At 40.9% G+C, this 24,730-nt stretch overlaps 1 protein-coding gene across 1 annotated transcript in view; it reads right to left on the bottom strand.

The window, feature by feature from the left end:
• CDC20B (cell division cycle 20B) overlaps positions 1 to 24,730 on the bottom strand; it is a 79,509-nt gene that overhangs the window by 24,512 nt on the left and 30,267 nt on the right. The window contains exons 3-5 of the mRNA XM_089688042.1: positions 16,810 to 17,029; positions 8,978 to 9,114; positions 7,780 to 7,876 (exon numbers count right to left, since the gene is read on the bottom strand). Coding sequence (XP_089544168.1) covers positions 7,780 to 7,876; positions 8,978 to 9,114; positions 16,810 to 17,029 — 454 coding nt within the window. The remainder of the gene's footprint in view (positions 1 to 7,779; positions 7,877 to 8,977; positions 9,115 to 16,809; positions 17,030 to 24,730) is intronic.

The following is a 24,730-nucleotide window of genomic DNA, read 5'->3' as shown; positions in this document are numbered from 1 at the left end:
GTGTTACTGATGGTAGCCTTTGTTACGTTGGTCCCAGCTCTCTGCAGGTCATTCACTAGGTCCCCCCGTGTGGTCCTGGGATTTTTGCTCACCGTTCGCTCACCGTTCTTGTAATCACGGGGTGAGATCTTGCGTGGAGCCCCAGATCGAGGGAGATTATAAGTGGTCTTGTATGTCTTCCATTTTCTAATTATTGCTCCCACAGTTGATTTGTTCACACCAAGCTGCTTGCCTATTGCAGATTCAGTCTTCCCAGCCTGGTGCAGGTCTACAATTTTGTTTCTGGTGTCCTTTGACAGCTCTTTGGTCTTTACCATAGTGGAGTTTGGAGTGTGACTGTTTGAGGTTGTGGACAGGTGTCTTTTATACTGATAACAAGTTCAAACAGGTGCCATTGATACAGGTAATGAGTGCAGGACAGAGGAGCCTCTTAAAGAAGAAGGTACAGGTCTGTGAGAGCCAGAAATCTTACTTGTTTGTAGGTGACCAAATACTTATTTTCCACCATAATTTGCAAATAGATTCTTTCCAAATCAGTCAATGTGATTGTCTGGATTTTTTTTCTCATTTTGTCTCTCATAGTTGAGGTCTACCTATGATACCAATTACAGGCCTCTCTCATCTTTTTAAGTGGGAGAACTTGCACAATTGGTGGCTGACTAAACACTTTTTTGCCCCACTGTATATATATATATATATATATATATATATACACTGTTTCACCTGCTAACAAATTAGTATTTCTGTATACAGAGTCCTGAGATTTAACCAGCCTTGCCAGGTATCCTGCCTGTTCTTTTCCTCACTGCACAGAATGGTTACCTCCGTCCCCCCAGCCTTTGATTGGACTGTAAAGGAGTAGCAGCTCATGCTTCCACTCTCTCTGCTCTCTCTTCCTGTCAGTGTATTCCTTGTCAGCACTAGGAGTGTATTTAGAATTTGTGCTTCCCCCTGCTGTCAACCCCCCCCCGGCCCCTGAGAGACTCAACATCACAGCGGCTCCCTTCCAAGAGTCTCACGGCTGCTTCCCATCACTCTGTTCTGCAGCCCTGCCCTGATGCCCAGGTGAACCAGCGTCCCTTCTTCCCCTGCATGGCCCCCTTGAAAAATGCCGCCCAAGGCAAATTCCTTGTCTGCCTTGTGGCAAATATGCCCCTGGTCAGCACATGTGCCTGCAGCACACCAACTTGACTCCTAGTACTGGCCCTCCCTCTGTTAGTCTGAAAGCTGCAGAACAGAAGAAAAGCAGACTAAAGTCAAATCAAATTTAGGTACTGTATTGATTTTTAGTTTGTCGTGTCTGGAGTCTGTCTTGAAGCCATTAGATTCTGAGATAAACATCAAAGACTCATGAGTCAAAGACACGTAACCCAGGCAGACCGCAATGAGAAGGCGTATGTTCGTTTTCTGTTACATCTTCCTGTAGAATGAATAGTCAAGTTATACCAGCTGATAACTGCAGATAAGAAGGATGGTGTAACTGTGAATTCTATGAATGAGCTGTCAAGCTTAAAGGGTAGTTCTACTTTCCTGGGAAAAAAAATAGCAAAAAAAAAATGATAATAATAATATAGCATATACAATTGAATGTTATTAACAATTATTTTTCCTTTTCAATCTGCAGTGTTGTAATTTTCTGTAAAATGCAATGCAATATGGCAACCTGGAGACATTTTGTACTCGAATGGTGTACAAAACATACTCAGATGCCCCCCAGAAATCTACTCAGATGCCCCCCAGAAATGTTATTTCCTGCTTGAGTGATTGGCTTACTGGTTTTCCTAGAAGTCTGCACCAAGATACAAATCAGATTTTTGGCATCCCTGCAACAAATATGTCATTTTTGGTGAGATACTCCCAAAGGGAAATCACATCCAAAAGGATGCAGGCCTTGCAGTTTTCTGCATTAGAGCCCTGCAGGTGCAGCAGCTGATTGATAATTATAAAATCACTCCCATACAGATTCACTTTCCACATGGACACCGACAAACAAACAGCTACTTTTTCACAATAACAAAAAGTAGGAATCTGCAGCAAATCCTTGCAATGTACATAGATCACCCAGAGGGGAATGTTTTTTTCTCAACAAAAGTAGAGTTACTCTTTAACAAGGTTTTTCAGCTTTTTTGAAAAAAAAATAAAAAACAGCATGCAGCTACAAATACTGTAGCTGCTGACTTTTAATAAAAGGACACTTACCTGTCCAAGGATCCAGTGCTTTCTGTACCTGGGCAGGTTCTTTGCCATCTTTAGGTCCCCTGCTCCAGCATGTTTAAAGTGGTTGTAAAGGCTCAAGGCTTTTTACCTTTATGTATTCTGTGCAGCAGCCTCCCCATAATACTTACCTGAGCCCCATCTCAATGCAGAAATGTGCACAGCAGCAGTGACTCTATGGGGTTTCTCCCTTCTCATTGGCTCATTGGCTGAGACAGCAGTGGGAGCCATTGGCTGCCACTTCTGTCAATCACAGCTGGTGCACCAATGAGGAGAGAGTGGGGGCAGGGCTCAGCTGCGCTCTGTGTCTGAATGAATAGACAGAGCAGTGGCTCAGGAGTGAGCCTGCTCAAGTAACTCCATAGCAAGCTGCTTGTTATCGGGGCACTTGGCAGGAGAGAGGGGTCAGGAGCACCGGCGGGATGCCTGAAAAGAGGAAGATTGTTACTGTTCTGTGCAAAACCACAGGGCAGGCAAGTATGATATATTTGCTATTTTAAAAAAAAAAGCCTTTAATATCATTTTAATGTAAGAATCCAGCTGTGACTCCTTGTGGCTTCACAGCCGGCTTCCCACTGGACATTCACAAGCAACGCTGTGTGAATGGTCCTGCAGCCTACTGGGACCTGCATCGTGTCTCAGAATGGTTACAGGCAGGGAGGGGGGACCAAACTGCGGGTGGAATCAACTAGGCTATCGAACTGGAAACAAAACTAGTTACAACCTTCTCTCTCCCAAAAAATAAAAATGTTCAAAAGAGGGAGGTAGAAGGAGGACATAAAGTGGAACTGCCATCATAAAGTCATGAAAGTCTGCCATCATAAAACCATTAACCATTAACGCCTTGAGCAAATAATGGTCAAAATGTAATATAATAAAGTTTGAAAACTTACTTTGTGAAGATCCCCTCACATTTACTTCATAGAATTCGATAACAGTAGTCACTATGCCCTAGTGATTGACACTGCTGTGTCACATATTTCACAGAGCCAGCCTTCTGACACCCACTTTTTGATCCTTGTCACCAGCACAGGTTTCCTCATTGGACAATATCGCCTCTACTCCTGTTCTGGTGACAACCCATCACCTTTTCTTCCAGTAACTATATAGTTTAATTTATTTACATAGTGAGTCTGGCTGAAAAAAGACAAAAATCCATCCAGTTCAACCATTAAAAAAAAAAAGTTATAATCCTATACCCACAGTTGATCCAGAGGAAGGCAAAAAAAACAGCAAAGCATGATCCAATTTGCTCCTGCAGGGGAAAAAATGCCTTCCTGATCCCCTGAGAGGCAATCAGATATTCCCTGGATGAACTTTACCTATAAATGTTAGTATCCAGTTATATTCTGTGTATCTAAGAAACAATCCAGGCCTTTTTTAAAGCAAATTATTTTAAAACTATGATCGCCAAGACAAAGAGTGAGGTTAGATCTCCCCAGTAGGGACGCAGAAAGTAATAAAAACTCTTCCCAGCCCTATCCAAAATGAGAAGTACACTGTTCTTGGATGAATATTGTCCTTGATGGTGGGATTGCAGATCCAAGTCCTTGATACCCCATTAAAACTTGGTAGATTCTCTCCCAAAAGTGGGAATAAATTAGGCATCAAACTGCCTGTGTGACAGAGGCACATAGATATGAGGACACCGTTCTGAAAGCTTTCACCCCAGCTTAGTTACCTGACTGTCAATGGTAAAATAAACAATTAGAGTGATATTAAACCCTTGTGTTTTAAGTAGAATCAGCAGTTGGTGTAATTACTTGCTACGTATACAACTTCTTTTCCTTAAATCCTTGTCTAATTTTCTAGTTTAAGCTAGGGCCATGAAGGCTATAAATCCATCCTTGCATGCAGGGCCTAGAGCTGTGTCTCCCTACACTGTGTGCATCAATAGAAGCACATAGCCCCATTGCCTGGGATGACAAGGCACTTTCCTGCTCCTCTCTTATCCTCCCTTTTCCAAATAACCTGACTGGATGGAGACTGCACTGTCCATTATTAACTCTTTCCTTTGAACTCAGCACTCTGTACATAGCACACTTCTGAACCCTGCAATCGGTATGTAGCGCACTCTTAAACCTTGCACTCTGTACATATCGCACCTCTGATCCCTGCATTCTGTACATAGCGCACTCCAGGTCCCTGCAATCTGCACATAGTGTACTCATGAACCCTGCACCCTGTAGATAGGGCATTCCTGAACCCTTAACTCTGTACATAGCGTGCTCCTAGTCCCTGCAATCTGTACATAGCACACTCCTGATCCCTGCACTCTGTACATAGAGCACTCCTGATCCCTGTGAAATAATATAAATGGTGAATACTTGTGAGCTATTATGAAATGAGGTATTCAGTGGGTAATATATAGTTATCCTCTTATATGATGTGTTTGGTGCGCTGGCACTTGCACCGACTCACTTGCTAGTGTATATACAATGTTATAAATAAATAGTGCCGCGCTCCTATTAACTCATATATATATCTCTTACTCCTAGAGGTGCATGAAATTTTATCTATAACAATTCATAAATCTCTGTGACCAATAAATACAGTTATTAAATAAAAATAAAAATAGCAGTAATAAATTAATAGTGAATCACTATGACTAGTGAATCAAGCAAATTATATAAATATAAATATATCAAGAACCTTCATACATGTGACTGATAACAATTAATCCTAAAATGGTTGTGACTGTGAAAATAAACATATAAATTCAAATCCATATAATCTAAATAAGTGCCCCTCTGATCTACTGTGATCACTCCATTTATATTGTGCAAAAGCATATAAAAGTGTGCACGTGCATATAGTAAAATAATAATATCAAAAGTCTTCCAAAGTAAAGTGCGGTGTGCAGGTGGATTCCTTATTCCCTCTCGCCGAGTGCTTAGTGGTCTCCCTATGCGCTCACCTTAATATTTGCCTGAATAAATCCAGGCAAATACGCTTTTAATCCTTCCAGGATTGATGGGATGGGATGATACTCTTATACAGGCTGTTCCAGAAGGTAGGTGTGGATCTATAGGGGTTCTCCTGTTCTCTCCTTTATCCCCTTGTGCAGCTGCTCATGAATAGATATCCTGACCAGCTCTCTAAGGATCTCCTAATTCCCCTCCTGGGGTTATCACCTTCTCCAATCCTCCTTATACCAGGACTGACAGATGCTTGGAAATGCCTGACAAACCGTAACGATTTAATGAATATATATAACCTGTATGATCTGTCCTGACTGCTCCTCTCTATGGTGTTTCCTCCACCAGCATAGCCCACGTGAATACAGCTGCCTGCTGTCTACCACCCTCACCGATCAGCTGACTGAAGCACACCGCAGGGTACCCCTTAGAGAGCTGGTCAGGATATCTATTCATGAGCAGCTGCACAAGGGGATAAAGGAGAGAACAGGAGAACCCCTATAGATTCACACCTACCTTCTGGAACAGCCTGTATAAGAGTATCATCCCATCCCATCAATCCTGGAAGGATTAAAAGCGTATTTGCCTGGATTTATTCAGGCAAATATTAAGGTGAGCGCATAGGGAGACCACTAAGCACTCGGCGAGAGGGAATAAGGAATCCATCTGCACACCGCACTTTACTTTGGAAGACTTTTAATATTATTATTTTACTATATGCACGTGCACACTTTTATATGCTTTTGCACAATATAAATGGAGTGATCACAGTAGATCAGAGGGGCACTTATTTAGATTATATGGATTTGAATTTATATGTTTATTTTCACAGTCACAACCATTTTAGGATTAATTGTTATCAGTCACATGTATGAAGGTTCTTGATTTATTTATATTTATATAATTTGCTTGATTCACTAGTCATAGTGATTCACTATTAATTTATTACTGCTATTTTTATTTTTATTTAATAACTGTATTTATTGGTCACAGAGATTTATGAATTGTTATAGATAAAATTTCATGCACCTCTAGGAGTAAGAGATATATATATGAGTTAATAGGAGCGCGGCACTATTTATTTATAACTCTTGATCCCTGCACTCTGTACTTAATGCACTCTTGATCCCTGCACTCTGTACATAACGCACTCCTGATCCCTGCACTCTGTACATAACAAACTCCTGCTCCCTGCACTTTGTACATAACAAACTCCTGATCCCTGCATTCTATACATAACACACTTCTGATCACTGCAGTCTGTAAAAAGCAGGCTCCTAATCTTTACACTCTGTACATAGCACACTCCAGAATCCTGCACTCTGTACATAGCTCACTCCTAAACCCTGCACTCTGTACGTAGCTCACTCCTCAACCCTGCACTCTGTACGTAGCTCACTACTAAACCTTGCACTCTGTACATATCGCACCTCTGATCCCTGCACTCTGTACATAGAGCACTCCAGGTCCCTGCACTCTGCACACAGTGTATGCATGAACCCTGCACTCTGTAGATAGGGTATTCCTGAACCCTTAACTCTGTACATAGCATGCTCCTAGTCCCTGAACTCTGTACATAGCGCACTCCTGATCCCTGCACTCTGTACATAGAGCACTCCTGATCCCTTCACTCTGTACTTAGTGCACTCCTGATCCCTGCACTCTGTACATAATGCACTCCTGATCCCTGCACTCTGTACATAGAGCACTCCTGATCCCTGCACTCTGTACTTAGTGCACTCCTGATCCCTGCACTCTGTACATAATGCACTCCTGATCCCTGCACTCTGTACATAGAGCACTCCTGATCCCTGCACTCTGTACTTAGTGCACTCCTGATCCCTGCACTCTGTACATAAAGCACTCCTGATCCCTGCAATCTGTACATAACACACTTCTGATCACTGCTGTCTGTAAAATGCAGGCTCCTAATCTTTACACTCTGTACATAGCACAGTCCAGAATCCTGCACTCTGTACATAGCTCACACCTCAACCCTGCACTCTGTACGTAGGTCATTCCTAAACTATGCATTCTGTACATAGCTCACTCCTCAACCCTGCACTCTGTACGTAGCACACTCCTAAACCCTGCACTCTGTATGTAGCTCACTCTTAAACCCTGCACTCTGTACGTAGCTCACTCCTAAATCCTGCACTCTGTACGTAGCTCACTCCTAAATCCTGCACTCTGTACGTAGCTCACTCTTAAACCCTGCACTCTGTACATAGCTCACTCCTAAACCCTGCACTCTGTATGTAGCTCACTCTTAAACCCTGCACTTTGTACATAGCTCACTCCTAAACCCTGCACTCTGTACATAGCTCACTCCTAAACCCTGCACTCTGTACATAGCTCACTCTTAAACCCTGCACTCTGTACATAGCTCACTCCTAAACCCTGCACTCTGTACGTAGCTCACTCCTAAACCCTGCACTCTGTACGTAGCTCACTCCTAAACCCTGCACTATGTAGATTATTCTTTATTAATTTGAAAAGTACTCATTGAAATATTAAATGATCACCCTGCGATAAAGCCATTTGTGAAGCACTGACCAGTCTTAGGAGATAGATAAGCCTTTCTTGCTGACCACAAATAGTACATTGCCCCTGTAGCATCTCAATGAACAAGGACTGAAAGCAATACCTCTGACTGTACATGTGTATCCCTCACATATTCGGATACTGGAGTCTTGTTGTTTTGGTAATCCACGCTTATGTTCTTCAACAGATCCAAGCAATGCCTGAAATTGGAATAATTAAGGTATCGAGACTTATATGTAACATGACTTACATTGTTAAAATTGACATATGCAAGAACATACAGTAAATTGTCAACAATTTAAAATGTGTCTATACTGTCCTTGGTAACCATTGAGTTTTGGGGGTTTTTGGTTTCAAAATACTAAACTCTTTATTGTGGCTTTTTTTGTAGTATTGTGGTGAAGTCAGTGTGAGTTTCCATGAGATAAAAAAACAGTAAACAAAAGCTTAAAGTGTATTTCCAGCCAAATTGGGGTAATACATAGTTCAAATTTGTTAAATGTTTTCATTAATATAGCATACATTACAAAACAAAATTGATAGTTACCTGTTGAAGTGCTTTTTGCTTGCCTAAAAATCCTTACATCCTCTCCCTGCTATGTAATGTTTAGGAGGGGGCAGTGGAGTAATGTTTAACATATTTAACCCTTTCTGTACTGAGTTTATCAGCTGTAATCTAGCTTTGAACATTGTCTGTCCTAACAAAGAGTTAAAAATGTAGAAACCACCCTCCTGTAATGTAAGTTAATAAAGGATAGCTCAGTGTGGGGACAAAGACAATGTGAAACTGACTAGAAAGTCTTAGAATCTGCCATAACACCTAAAAAATATTAATTTTGAGGTGAGTTGTGTGAATAAAAAAACACATAACAAACATATTGTGGAGGTTTCTCAAATTTGACTTCAAAAGTGGAAATACACTTTAAAGCCAAAGCTTTTTTAGCTTGGATAGAATAAGAGACAGTGAACCCCCTGTCAGTTTTTTTGACATCTGGGATACAATAGGGAGATTTGCCTTCACTTCCTGCCCTATAGTCCTAACAGAAAGTGAGTTGTCACCAGAACAAGTATTTGAATGCTTCTTCATTTTCACTCTTGGTGATAACAGTTACCAGCAATAAAAAATCCCCTCCATTCTATCCAAAACTAAAAAAAAAAAAAAGTTTTTCCTTCAGTTTCATTTGAATCTTTATTTTGGTTGGAAGCAGCCTTTATGTTTGTCAGAGGTTTATTGGTGGTATCCTTCAGCCATTTGATCTATTTATTGTACAATGTTAATTTATATTAGGTTGATTACATACCTGGGGATGGACAAATGTCAGCTTGCTTTGATGCAGACACTTTCTTATGGATTTTTTGGTGAAGGATTGGTTAGGAGCATTGTCTGATGTAGATGGTTTGGAGTCGCTGTCACCTATGCCGGACACGTCTGTCAAGTCTGAAACATGTTCAGAAATTATTACAGAAAGTAACATTTCACAAATAGAACAAATACCAAATATTACTAACTAAAGCCAAACTCCAGGCAGATGTAAAAGACACAAATTAATGCAACATTGTATTATTAATACATCATTAACCACTTGTCCTCCTGAGGATTTACCCCCCTTCCTGACCAGGCCATTTTTGGCATTATGGCGCTGCTTTACTATAACTGACAATTGTGCGGTCATGCAACACTGCACCCAAATGTAATTTATGTCCTTTTTTTCCCACAAACAGAGCTTTCTTTCGGTGGTATTTTATCACCTCTGCGTTTTTTATTTTTTGCACTATAAAAAAAAAAGTCTAACAATTTTGAGAAAAAAACAATATTTTTTACTTTTTGCTATTAAACATGTCCAGTAAGAACATTTTAAAAATCTAATTTCGTCATAAATTTAGGCCATAATGTATTCTGTTGCATGTCTTTGCTAAAAAAAATCCCAATACGTGTAAATTAATTCTTTTTTTAAGTCCGCAAACGTGCAAACTACAACGAAAAACCCGTAAGTGATCACAAAAAAGTGCAAGTGCAAAACACCACACAAAAAGTGCACTTAGGGGTGTGCTTTGTCCTACCCCCGAAGGGGTTGGACCACTACCCTGATCCCCTGGGGCACGAAGCTCCTGACGGGGACAAGGTTCCCATTTGGTCCTCCTGGCCAAAAGGCCTGGTGGACCACCGTTCCTTATGTCCAGCCGAAGCCGGACATCCAGTACTTGGTCAGGGGGCTCTCCCGAAGAGAAAACCCCCTAGGGATCAGGGGAGGAAGGAACCAAAAGGCCACACATCCTCCCCCTAGACTTCAGGGCAGGCCCGAGGACCCACACCCTCCATCATGTGAAGAAAACACACACATAAGTAAAAGTGACAAACGTGTCGTGAGAATAAATAAATAAATAAATAATCTATAAAAATAAAAAAAAGTGGTTGTGCCGAATTGTGCACTGACCAGGCCCTGAGGCCTGTAGCAAAAAAATTGCCCAGGACTTGGCTAAAAGGCCCGGTCCTAGAGGCACAGTGCAAAAAGTGTTTAAACGCGGTGACCATATGCTCATTCACAACGTGGGGTCCCACACCCAAGTGCTACTCAGAGCACCCCTGAGGCGACTACTCAGGGGGCACCATGTTTGCGGACTTTCTGCCTTCCCAGCCCCTGGCCAGACAAGGTAGATCCGTTCAAATCAGGAGGTACTGGGTCCTTCCAGTTTTCTCAGGGGAATTACTCCCAGGGCCCCAGCTTAACTTGTGGCGCTCCCCGGTTTCTGTCCCCCCGGTACTAGCTTTCCAGACCCCCATCATACCAGTGAGGGTACTATACAACAGCCATCCCCGCAAAGCTAGAATGGCCGGGAGCACCCCCACTGGACACTGATAAGAACACGTAAATTAATTGGTTTACATGAAGGTTATAGCATCTACAATTGGCGGTATATATACTGGGATTTTTTTGTCTTATACTAGTAATGGCGGCGATCAGCGACTTATAGTGGGACTGCAGTGGGCATTCTGACAGTGGGGGGAGCTGACTAACTGTTACTGACATCCCCAGTGACACCAATACAGTGATCAGTGATAATAAAAAGCACTGACACTGTACTAAAGACACTGAGCAGGAAGGGGTTAACATCTTGGCGATCAAAGGGTTAACTGTGTGTGTGTTTCACTGTAAGCACACTGCTTTGCATGGCTCTGCTATGCAGAGCCATACAAAGCAGTGTGCAGGAGCTGACAGGGAAGAGATTTGTATTGTTTACATACAGGTCTCTCCCCTGTCGCTGATACACAGCGATCACTAGGTGCTGGTGATCGACAGGTGAGGCCGCCAATGGTGGTGCAGGTACCCGGAAATGCAAAATCACATATATATACGTGATTCTGTGCACCCCTGCCACCCTGTGGCAGTATTTCTGCTATAGGGTGGCAGGAAAGTCTAAATGTATGATGCAAATGCAAGCAGCGTAAGTGCCTAACTTTAAGGCTCCATGCACACTAGCATTTTTTAGTTAAAAAAAAGCTAGAAAAAAGAGCTCGATAAAAAAATGCTGATAATAGCATTTTTTTTTGCCAGCTTGTAGTAGCGTTTTAGGAGCATGTACGAGTGTTAGTGTTTTATTTGTGTTATAAGGGCCAAACTGAACTACACCTGCAGTCCAGTGTGTTTTTTCTGCATCGTTGATAGTAGGTTCTGTGGTCTACAATCGTATAGTTCACACCAGTGCGGTCAGTTCCAGTGCGTTCCAGTTCCAGAAAAAAAAAATAGAACACGCTGCATTTTTTTCTGCACTAAACTGTACTAGGACACAGTAAAATGCATCAAAAATGCACCAAAAAGGCACTGGAATGCACCTAAACACACCAAAAACACACTGGAATGCACATGTCCTTATTTAAGTTTAATAAAAAGAGAGGAGGGGGGGATTTAATCAGAACGCATCAAGACCGCATTAAAAACAAATAAAAAATGAGCATACAGAAACGCATCCGGACTGCATTTCCACAGTGTGAACTGGCCCTTACGGTATATATGTAAAAAAAAAAAGCTAGAAAAAAGCTGTTAGGAGAGTTTTAGGCTCCATGCACACTGGGGTTTTTACAGTACATATAGAGGAAATGGGGGAAAAAAAGCTAGAAAAAAGCTGTTAGGAGCATTTTAGTAGCATTTAACAGCATTTTGAAGCGGTTTTTTTTCTGCTGGAAAACAGCTCCAAAAACTCTACAAAGACCTTTTTTTCTGCTCCTAGACGCTGAATAGAAAAAATGCTAATAGCCTAAAGTAGTGTGCATGAACACATAGGATAACACTATTTAGTTTCTAGGAGCCAAAAAAATGCTAACAGCTTCTAGGTGCTTAAAAAATGCTAGAGTGCATGGAGCCTTAGGAGAATTCAGCATTTTTTTGTCTGCCAGAAAAATGCTCCCAAAAACTCTACAAAAACATTTTTTTTTTGCTCCTAAATGCTGAAGTTTGAAAAATGCTACTATCCTAAATAGTGTGCATGGACACATAGAATAACACTATTCAGCTTCCAGGAGCAGAATAAATGCTAATAACAGCTTCTAAGCACTCAAAAAACGTATTTCATGTGCATGGAGCCTAATATCAGCCTCTTGCAGTCTGTCTACAGCAGAGCTCAGAGTGGGGGAAGGAAAAGCAGTACAAGGAGCCAGTCAGCTTTGCTGCAGTGCCCATGTGCTAACAAGGGACATTCTGATAGGAGGAGAGAACAGAGTAACAACAGGATGAGCTCACCAGTGTTGCTTCTTTTTCTCACCACCCAGTCACAGGTTAAGGCTGCTTCACACTGATCTGTTTTTCTTCCACTTTTGTGTTTAAAAAACAAGAGAAAAGCTTGTGACCATATATTCCAATGGAACTCTTCACACTGATTCATTGTGGGTCAGGTGCATTTTTTAAAATCCTGCCTGCTGTATGTTTGGTGCGGTAAAAAAATGCACCAAAAATGCACCTCCCTATTGAAATGAATGGGAAATGCAGCAAAAACACACCCACGGTGCATTTTATTACAGGTACTTATATAGCACCATCAATTTACACAGCGCTTTACATATATATTGTACATTCACATCAGTCCCTAACCCTCAAGCGGTGTACAATCTAAGGTCCCTAACTCACATTCACACATACACATACTAGGGCCAATTTAGACAGGAACCAATTAACCTACCAGCATGTCTTTGGAGTCTTGGACCCTAGTATTGCCAGGCAGAAGTGCTACCCATTTAGCCACTGTTTTTGGTGTGTTTTTGCGTCACAAGTACTGTAAAAAGGTTTTTGCTGGGATCAATGTCAAAGTAGCCTTCGGGAGGAAGAATAATTCTAATGCTTTTCATACACGTATAGGATTTCATGCAAAAAATTTAATTTGAAGAACGTGCGTTCGATTTTCTAATCATTAGTGGGGTCAAACAGTGTATGTGGATTTCATTCAGAAGTTACGTTCATTTTAAAGTGAAATTTTTGAACGACTTTCTTCCATTCATTGAATGTACAAACAATTTGCATATGAATGTTCTATATGAGAATGGCCAGCATATGGCAAGCCATAGATGATTTTTCTTTCCTGCAACTATGAAAACATTTCTTGATTCCCCCATCAACACAGTCAGTCCCTATGGCTGTGCTATTGTGTTCTGCTGGTGTGGAGCCTTCCTTGCCCGCAGAACACGATTAATGCTAGCGACAGTAATCGCATGCCAACAATCTGACAGGCTGGTTGTAGTGAAATCAATTGAAGGATCGACTTCAGTACAACCAGCCTGTTCATAAATTGTTTGAATCTCAGCCAGTGCCACCGATCCATCTACGGTTCATTCTTCAATGTATTTAAGGTGGTATTAAACCCAAAAGCAAACATTTATTGTATTGTAGCTTACCAATTCTTAGAGGTGGTGGCTGTATTAGTTTTTTTTTATTAGGATTTCTTCCTTTTATTGTCATCTGGTGATCTGGCCATTTAGTCTGTTCTTTTTCAACTGAACAAGTTCTCCTGCAGATTTAGCAGTTAACACTGTAGAAACAAACCATTTACCACTGACAGGGGTGCTTACAATGATCAGCTTTTATTTATTAATGTAAAACCTTTATCCGAAAAGAAAAAACTGTTGCTGTAACTGCACTGTGTGCTGGCGTTTGCCTTCAATTTGTTATTGTATTCAAATCTACTAGTACATCTCACACTTCCCTCCCCCTGGACTGACAATGCTGCTATCCAAAGGTGCCCCTGGACTGACAATGCTGCTGTCCAAAGGTGCCCCTGTGCTCTTTCATCCAGAGTGGGGGCACTCTAATGAAGAGTTTTACAGGCCAGATCACCAGGTGAAATCAGAGGAAAACTAATACAGCCATGACATCTAATGATTGGTAAGCTGCAATATACTATGGTTTTTTTAAGGTTTTGGGTTTAATACAACTTTAAATGAGTATACATCAGTTTTTATTGCATTTATCTGAAAATACATTTACACGTGACTTTCAAGGTTTGCCTAATATTTGATATTACAATGAATGGATTTCATATATTTAGCTTCTTCCTCTACTTGCTGTTTGTATGAGGAGTGTCCCGACATCTCTGCTGAACAGCTGCTTAGATAAACTCAAACATTGAGGTTGGTTTAGAAAAGGAGAAGAGAATTTTCCTTTCCCGTGCAGCAGCCACTCACTGACACAGGGGAGCCAAAGCTGTGGGATCACATGACCAGACTGGAGCGAATTAAAAATAGATAAGAACACAGATCTTTTTTTATACAGGGTAGGCATGATAGGTAGGAGGAAGGGGAAGGCAACCTTTTCAACTACTTCTTGTCTGGGCCAATTGTGACATTTTTCACATACATGTTAATATCAGCACTATTTTGCTAGAAAATGACTTAGAACCTTCAAACATTATATCATTTTTGAAAGCAGGGGCCCTGGAGAATAAAATGGTGGTTGCAATTTTTTTTGTCACACGATATTTGCCCAGCCATTTATCAAATGCAAATTTGCAAGAAAAAAAACACTTAAATGCATTTTATTGCACACAAACACAATATAATACCTATTTTTGTTAAAATATAATGTTGTGTAAAGTAAAAAAATGCCAAACATATCAAGATTTAAAATTTTGCATGCCTGAGAAATGATGACAAACTTTATTTTTCACTTTTCCCTTCCTTTTTTTTTTTAATTCATCTTTATTGCTATTACAAGGGATAAACAACATCTTTTGTGACAACATCTTTTGCTGGGGCAAAGACAGGTCCTCATTAAGGAGAGATCTGGGGTCTATTAGACCCCTGATTTTTCCTCTGCCCTCCAAAGCAGCCGATCAAATGGAGTTCGGTTTAATTGGCTGTTTCACTGGCCGGTAACAGCTAATAAATAAAACTGGAAGTGACAAAATACTTGTTACTTCCAGCTTCATTTGTCACAGAGGAGGGAAAAGAACAAACGTTCCTTCTCCTCTGTTGGCAGCCAGCATGACAGTCTATAGCAGTTCCAGGCTGCTGAAGCAATGGGAGAGTTCGGAAATGGTGGCGGGAGGTGGGGCCATTCCAAATCCTGTAAAAATGATTAGGAGGCTGTTGAGCTGCTCGGATCACTTTTACATGAGCTCATTGCTGGCTGAAAATGTTGATACCTGGATTCTGGTGCATATGTTGGACGGCAAGTGGTTAAAGCAGAACGCTGGGCAAAATCGTCTTTACATGTCCTTGTTGCTGATTTCCTACCTTCATTGAACATGTCCTCCATCTTCTGGTTCACTCAGTAGTTGCTCTGAAATAGCCTATTTATTTTCAAATCAAACCACTAATTCTCTTTAGTTTCCTGTTTGTAAATCCAGTTGCTGCTATGCCTCCTATTCCTCCAGCCACTGGTCTTGGCACATCCCTTTTGTAGTTCCTTCCCCAGGAACCAGTGATGTATTTCAGCCCCACTTGGGTGGTGGGTGGACCGAGACTCTGACACATTCAACAGGCCTTGTGTACCCACCCACACTCACTACCAATTCCCTGTGGTTGATGGGAACTGTAGTTTCCTTTTGCTGCAGAGAGAGAGGAGCGGATATGATGTAATCTTTGCTGTTACACCTCCTCCTTGGCAGAGCAGATGTTTTTGTCTTTTGAATTACAGAGATGAGCTCATGAAAATTAAATGAGACTTTTCTCCTAAACAATAAGGATTTTCAAAATTGTATTTACTGTTTAGTGTTTTGTGTAGGGGTGTACTAGTGGGTGATTGTTTTGCCTATCCAGGAGTTCTTCTTTAAGAATAGTTATAGTTAGACTTTTTTTCCATTTTAATATTATAAAAGAAGAGGAATTAAAATGCAAAAAATAGTTTTGTTATTGCTGCAGATGAATAAGTAAACAAGGATGATTAGGTAATGTAAGTGCATAAATTTATAACATTAGACATGTGCGATACATTTCATTTTGATTCGTTATTTGGATGGAAATTTCATTTTCGGAGATTCAGATTTATCCGAATCTCTGAATGGACACAAACAAATGGCAACGAATCCGAAAAAAGTTATGATGAAATTAACTAATGCATTCGTTTAATTTGTTTCTTTCAGATGACATCACATGATGCAATAGTATGTTCCTTGGGGAAAGGAATTACATTTTCATATACGTTCAAAAATTCAGATTCAGATAACATATGGATCCGAACTTCGTTCTATTCATTAATTCAGATGTACATGACGCCAGTCAATATTGTCCAATCAGCTTATGCCATTTTTGTTGGTGGGTTGGACTAGCATCTGAAAATATCAAATCAGTCTGATTCAATTATATGTGGAATATATAGCAATCTTCCAGAAAAACTGTTACATTTTTTGAGTTTTTCGAATCCACCCAGACCAAAGATTAAACTAAAGGAATTCTGAAAATGAATCGGTTCAACATAACGAATATGATGAAATTAAATTCTTCAATTAACGAATGCATCCGAAACTAACCAAAAATTTCTAGCATGCACATGTCTAGTGAACATTTTTAAATTCTTTAGTAAATCAGCCTCAATGGTTCAACAACAGTTTCTAGGACATTTTTTATGAGTTTTTAAGTACATAAGCCAAAAGCTTCTAAAACAGACATTTAACAAAGTTCATTTATTTGGTGGTTTCTAAAGACACTCACATGGTAATACCGCCAACTGCTCTGGTGTCACACAGTGGTCCTGGGAGGAAATTGAAGACAATTCAGTAGAGCCATGGCAAAATGTGCAGTCTAAGTTTTGTGTTTGATGGCTGTGCCATCTAGTGGTTATTGGGCTACTTGCAACTGGAACTTGACATGTACGTCGCCTTAAGATGCTCCTTTTGAATCTGGAGTAAGAACTTTTCCCAAATTCTGGTGTCTGAAAGGAAGAAAAAATGATTCAATTAGGAAAACATTCAATAACAACCTAGCAAATGTGTATTCAAATTTATATCCATTGTATGACAGTTTTGTTACACCATGTGTTACATATGCATCAAAGGCTTAGAAACTGCAGGTAAAAGCCATAAATATCAAGTATTTCATATACTCACTTTTCCTTTTTTCATAAATTGTTTTTTTATTCATTTGCAAAGTGCCTTTGATCATGCTCTATTTTTTTCATCTTTATTTTAAGTTTTCAGCACAAATACAAATCACAAAAAATAACAATTCAAAGGCACAACTCTGTGGTATCAGACTCTTGGAGTGGGTAAAAAGCCAAAAAAAAGAAAGAAATAAAAAAAAAAAAAAGAGGTAGCCCAGATATAGCATTAGATAGATCAATTTAACATTACAGTTAGAAGTGAAATTCAAGATTCAATTCAAGATTGACATAAACATTTATCTCACTAAGGTGTCCGTTTATGACACAGAGAATAGCTGCGATTCAACAGATCTGAGCTATTCTCTGGTCATTCACAGTTTATGACACTCAGGAGATCATGTCAGCCCTTCACTGGAGATCTGTGTTCTCCCTCCAGATTCTCCAGCCCAGAGCTGGAGAATCGGAGGGACCGAAAACTAAGCAGAGATAATTTACCTCTGCTTAGTAAACTGATCTTTTACTGTAATCTCGTGAGATTATAGTAAAATGAGCCGTTTTTCAGAGTTTGTACACCGTTCTCCAGCGTTTGGAGAACTGCTTCATAAACTGCATTCACAGGAGAACTGTGTTCTCCGAGAATGCCGGAGAACTGAGCAGCGATATATTACCGCTGGTCCATAAACGGACACCTAAGTGGCAGGCCCAAAGAATGAAAAAGAGTCTATCTTCTCTCCTTGCTTTACATTTGACTACTCCAGGAAGAGTCCATTCCCCAACACAGCCCCCCCCCCCACCCCTTTATCTCCATACACAACCTTTTATGTAGCTGCCAAGGAAAGGATGAAGGGTAACGGTATGTGCCATCCTCATCACCCCTCCTATCCAGCTTACTCTTATTTCTGCTATCCAGGTCCCCCCCCCCCCCCCCACAGCACTGCAGCTTCCACTGGGTGTTTCAGAATTGGGAGCGGGGAAGGGCCACTCAATATATAATTGACTGGCCTCTTCGTTTTGTGAATGAACACAGTGATCAATACCCGTTGTTCCTGTGTCCATTCATAACTCAGGCACAGAAAACTGTGTTGCTGCGGTTGTGAATGAATGGGAAGCTCTGTACAGAGATATTCCTGTCCACTAATTTTGTACAGCTAAGGTTGCAGAGCTGGAGATTGAGGGCTGTGTCCTCAATTTTCTTTCTCTGTCTCAAAAGTGATATTTCACCAAATCCCCCATGGGGCTCCTAACAAATCTGTAAAAAAAAAAAAGAAAAAAATGGTAAAAAAAAAAAAAAAATTTAAAACTACTGACACTGTTCACTGCCCTACTGACACCATCCACTGCCCTACTGACACCATCCACTGCCCTACTGACACCGTCCACTGCCCTACTGACACCGTCCACTGCCCTACTGACACCGACTACTGTTCTAATGACAATGTCTACTGCTCTACTGACACTGTCCACTGCCCTACTGACACCGTCCACTGCTCTACTGCCACTATCCACTGCTCTTCTCACACTGTTCACTGCCCTAATGACACCATCCACTGCATCCACTGCTCTACTGACACGTTCACTGCTCTACTGACACCGTCCACTACTCTACTGACACCATCCACTACTCTACTGACACCATCCTCTACTCTACTGCCACCGTCCATTGCTCTACTCACACCATTCACTGCCCTACTGACACCATCCACTGCTCTACTGACACCGTTCACTGCTCTACTGCTGCCATTCACTGCCCTACTGACACCGTCCACTGCACTACTGACTGGTTCTGTCCACTTTTAAGGTAGGCTAAATTTATATTTTTACAGTGACATTTGGTTTATCTTATATTTTATACATTTTCCTTACTAATTAGCTAGGCCTCACTATTTAATTTATTTAAAAAAAAATCCAAACCCTGGTGATATTTGATCTCTTTTATGTTGTACAGGTAGATCTCCACCTCTCAAATGTTGCCTACCATTGCTCCAGGGTATTCAAAAGATTTTGGAGAAACCGTCCACATATTGACATACCTCTGACATAGATCTGATATAGCTCTTTGGCCACTTGGAGTATCTTGGTGCGCAGTAGAATCGACAGGTGGTAGTGGGGAGGGGGGAGGGCCAGGTCAAATTTTTCATTGATACATTGTACAATTTCCACTAATTAGTAAAAAATGTTTTACCATAATAACAAAACATAAAAAGACAAAACATAAAGAGTGTTGATATACTTTGTGCTTTATTTATACTTTTCTTTTACTTTGAATCTATGCTATCTTTGATCTGGATTCCTATACTGTACTCTTAGCTCTTTCAGTATTCAGTAATTTTTTTTCCACTCCAGCCTTCTGTCACCCAAGTGCTACTCATCATTGTCTATCATCAGAATTCTAATTATAGGCTTTCAACTAATAAATAAAACATTCATTGGGTTAAAAGAGTGTTGCACATTTTATCACAGAAGTAATGTCTTCAACAAGCAAAGTGGTGGATTTAAAACTGTATATAGGAATTATTGTTATTATAATTGCTGGGATTGCAGTGGTACAAGCGGGTTTATGACTAGTGGTTCTTAATAGAGATGAGCGAATCGAACCAGGCGAACCGGAATTCGATACGAATTTCAGGAAATATTCGATTCGCGTCGAATCCGAAATTTTGCCTACTTCGGGTGCGCGAATCGAATATTTCCCGATCAGCTGGCAAAAGTGTCCCTGCAGTGAGCTCCGCTATTTCTGACAGTTCTCTGACAGAAGGAACACATGTAAAGCGGTTGAAACATTGTATCTATTAGTTTCCATTTAGGATACAGATGTTTCAACCGCTGTACATGTGAAGAAGCTGTCAGAGAACTGTCAGAAATAGAGGAACTCTGCACATACACTTTTTGCCGGTTTGGAATTCTTATTTTCATCCTACTTCTTCTTCTTCTTCTACTTCTTCATCCTCATCCTCATCCTCAGAAGAAGAAGAAGAGGATGAGGATGAGGATGAAGAAGAAGAAGAAGAAGAAGTAGGATGAAAATAAGAATAATTCCAAGCCGGCAAAAAGTGTATGTGCAGAGTTCCTCTATTCTGCAGATACACTTAGAGGAGCTCTGCAGATACACTTAGAGGAGTTCTGCACATACACTTTTTGCCGGCTTGGAATTAATCTTATTTTCATCCTACTTCTTCTTCTTCTTCTTCATCCTCATCCTCAGAAGAAGAAGAAGAAGAGGACGAGGATGAGGATGAAGAAGAAGAAGAAGAAGTAGGATGAAAATAAGAATAATTCCAAGCCGGCAAAAAGTGTATGTGCAGAGCTCCTCTAAGTGTATCTGCAGAGCTCCTCTAAGTGTATCTGCAGAGCTCCTCTAAGTGTATCTGCAGAATAGAGGAACTCTGCACATACACTTTTTGCCGGAAACCGCTGTATGGAGGGAATGTCCCAGAACTGTCAGAAATAGTCTATTTCTGACAGTTCTGGGACATTCACTCCATACAGCGGTTGAAACATTGTATCTATTTGTTTCCATAAATGGATCCATTTATGGAAACAAATAGATACAATGTTTCAACCGCTGTATGGAGTGAATGTCCCAGAACTGTCAGAAATCGTCTATTTCTGACAGTTCTATGACATTCCCTCCATACAGCGGTTGAAACCGCTGTATGGAGTGAATGTCCGAGAACTGTCAGAAATAGACAGAAACTGTCACAGAACTGTCCTTCTTCTCATCCTTCTCCTTCTTCTCATCCTTCTTCTCATCCTTCTCCTTCTTCTCATCCTTCTCCTTCTTCTCATCCTTCTCCTTCTTCTCATCCTTCTCCTTCTTCTCATCATTCTCCTTCTTCTCATCCTTCTTCTCATCCTTCTCCTTCTTCTCATCCTTCTCCTTCTTCTCATCCTTCTCCTTCTTCTCATCCTTCTCCTTCTCCTTCTTCTCATCCTTCTCCTTCTTCTCATCCTTCTCCTTCTCCTTCTTCTCATCCTTCTCCTTCTCCTTCTTCTCATCCTTCTTCTCATCCTTCTCCTTCTCCATCTTCTCATCCTTCTCCTTCTCCTTCTTCTCATCCTTCTCCTTCTGCTTCTCCTTCTTCTCATCCTTCTCCTTCTTCTCATCCTTCTCCTTCTTCTCATCCTTCTCCTTCTTCTCATCCTTCTCCTTCTTCTCATCCTTCTCCTTCTCCTTCTTCTCATCCTTCTCCTTCTGCTTCTCCTTCTCCTTCTTCTCATCCTTCTCCTTCTTCTCATCCTTCTCCTTCTCCTTCTTCTCATCCTTCTCCTTCTTCTCATCCTTCTTCTCATCCTTCTCCTTCTTCTCATCCTTCTTCTCATCCTTCTTCTCATCCTTCTCCTTCTTCTCATCCTTCTCCTTCTTCTCATCCTTCTCCTTCTCCTTCTTCTCATCCTTCTCCTTCTTCTCATCCTTCTCCTTCTTCTCATCCTTCTCCTTCTTCTCATCCTTCTCCTTCTTCTCATCCTTCTCCTTCTCCATCTTCTCATCCTTCTCCTTCTCCTTCTTCTCATCCTTCTCCTTCTCCTTCTTCTCGTCCTTCTCCTTCTCCTTCTTCTCATCCTTCTCCTTCTCCTTCTCCTTCCTCATCTCCAAGGGCATTTAAATTAAAGGTACAGTGTTCTGCACTAATTTAAAGGCTCTCTGAAGCCTAGAAACCCTTTTTATAAGTCATCTTCGTAGCGAATAAATTCGCATCGAATCGAATTTCTTCCTGAAATTCGCCGAATCAGCCGAATTGAATTGTTAAATACTTCGCTCATCTCTAGTTCTTAATTTGTAACTGTAAGCTTTGTCCCATTTTGTTCTTCTACAGTATATTCAGCAATCAGCCATGACATTATGACCACCCACCATAACATTATGAGTACCCGTGTGATATTGAGTAGGTCTCCCTTTTGCCACCAAGACATCCCTGACCCACTGAGGCATCAGCTCCATTCAACAAAGCATCACACTACCTCCACCAACTTGCTTTCTTCCCATAGTGCATCCTGGTGCCATCTGTTCCCCAGATAAGCGACACACACCCGGACATCTACATGATGTTAAAGAAAATGTGATTCATCAGACCAGGCCACCTTCTTCCATTGTTCCATGGTCTACTTCTGATCCTCACGTGCCCATTGTAGGCACTTTTAACTGTGGACACGGGTCAGCATGGGCACCCTGACCAGTACACAACTATGCAGCCCCTATGCAACAAATTGTGTTTCCATTGGAACCAGCATTAACTTTTTCAGCAGCCTGAACTACAGCAGTTCTTCTACTGGAACAGATTACATGGGCCAACCTTTGCTCCACACGTGCATCAAAAAGCCTTGGCTGCCCATCACCCTGTTGGCAGTTTTCCTTTCTTGGACCACTTCTAGGAGGTCCTGACCACAGTAGACCGGGCCTGTCCCACCTCAGCTGCAGTTTTAGAGTTGCTCTGAACCAGTCATCTAACCATTACAACTTGGTCCTTGTCAAAGTCACTCAAATCCTTACACTTGCCCATATTTTCTACTTTCAACATATCAACTTTAGGGACAACATGTTCACTTACAGCCTAAAATATCCCATCCACTTTAACCTCTTCCCATCCGGCCCATTGTCGATAAATGGCCAGACTGGAGCGCTGGTGACGTTTCAAAATGTGCCCCCGCATCCATTGCCTGTGTGCACTCCCTGGGAGCGTGCGGCACACAGAACACAGATCACTGTACGGGACCTCTGTGTGAGGTCCTGATTCATGTGATCACTGATTGGCCAATCAGTGATCACATGAATAGTAGTAAATAAGATATCGCTTGTGACATCATTGCTTACTACGTGTGAACTCTGTGAGTGATCACAGAGGTCACATGGTACAAGGCTATTCACAACAGCCTTGTACCATGTGACAAGCTGTGACCAATCACAGCTCACACAGTATTTCTCAATGGCTGCAGGAATGCTGCCAGAGAGAAGGAGAAATTATTGCTTTTACAGCCTTTATGGGTGTAAAAGCAATCATTGTAAAAAAAAAAAAAAAAAAAATCTTCATCTCCCCCCACAAGTAGTACAGTGTCACTATGGTGACATTGTACTGTGGTGACACTGTACTGCTAGAGTGAGAGTATGTTTTGAAAAAAAACAAAACAACAATAACAATATAAAAAAATTAAATAATAATGTAAAAATAAATTTAGAAAAATTATAATTTTTGGTTATAAACTAATTTGGGTTATTTTATTTTTACTAAAAAGATAGATGAATACATTTTGGCCAAGATTTTTGAAGAAAGATTATTTATTTGCAAAATTTTATAAGAAAAATATTTTTTTTCAAAATGTTTGGACTTTTTCATTTATATAGCAAAAAAATAAAAATCCCAGTGGTGAACAAATACCACCAAAATAAAGTTTTATCTGTCTCAAAAAAAATGCTAAAAAAATCATATGGGTGCATGACCGCATAATTGTCATTCAAAGTGTGATAGCACCGAAAGCTGAAAATTGGCCTGGACAGGAAAGGGATAAAAGCGTCTGGACTTGAAGTGGTTAAGATGCCTTTGTCATGAGATAATTGGGATGGATTTTTGGGAATAAAGATAAGGACAGTTGCTGGTCTATTTCCTTTCCTACAACTAGAGGATTGTCAGGGACTTGCTGTTATATTGACTCTCTGGTTTCAATCCTTTTCGGAGTCACTAATCCAGAACAAGTATGCAGACTTTTGGAAGATCAGAAAAATCAGATAAACATCCTTTCAAACTTCCTGAAGGGGACATGGTTTAGCACAAAGTGTGCAGGCAAAGGACACAGCCCTGCCATGCCCCTAGTCACACATGCCATGAACAATTGAAACACAAAACTTGTACATTTTTCACAGCTACTTTTCCTTTAAACCAGCTTTTGAAAATACCATATGCAATATTAGAGGCTGAAAGAAATGATTGCACTGCAGAATGAATGGCAGCTCATTGCAGGAGCAGCACCGTGGCTAAATGGTTAGCACTTCCACCTGGCAGTACTAGGGTTGCCGGTTCAAATCCCAACCATGGCACCACCTGCCTGGAGTTTGCATGTTCTCCCTGTGCCTGCATGGGTTTTCTCCAGGTACTCTGGTTTCCTCCCACTCTCCAAAGACATGCTGGTAGGTTAATTGGCTCCTGTCTAAATTGGCCCTAGTATGTGTATGTATGAATGTGAGTTAGGAACTTTCAATTGTACACCCCTTGAGGTTTAGGGACTGATGTGAATGTACAATATATATGTAAAGCACTGTGTAAAATTGACAGTGCTATATAAGTACCTGAAATAAATAAATTGCATCACTGTATGTAACACATTACAGTAACTGGCACAGTTCAGCATCACAATATTGTGACTAGTCCCTACCACAGTATGTCCGGTCAGCCCCCACCCTGTCTGACTTTAGGAAGTCTTTGAAAACTCACTTATTCATGGAAGCCTACCCCACCTCTACCTAAGAACTGTACTTGAATCACCTCCACCAGATCATCCCCCGCAGCTATCACCTCCACCTTCCTTTAGATTGTAAGCTCCACA

Source organism: Staurois parvus, unplaced genomic scaffold (assembly GCF_062004578.1).
Source record: "Staurois parvus isolate SC_StPar_1 unplaced genomic scaffold, SC_StPar_1.0 ptg000445l, whole genome shotgun sequence".
NCBI classification, from domain to species: Eukaryota; Metazoa; Chordata; class Amphibia; order Anura; family Ranidae; genus Staurois; species Staurois parvus.
The sequence above is the reverse complement of the archived record's forward strand: the minus strand, read 5'-3'. Positions and strand labels throughout refer to the sequence as shown.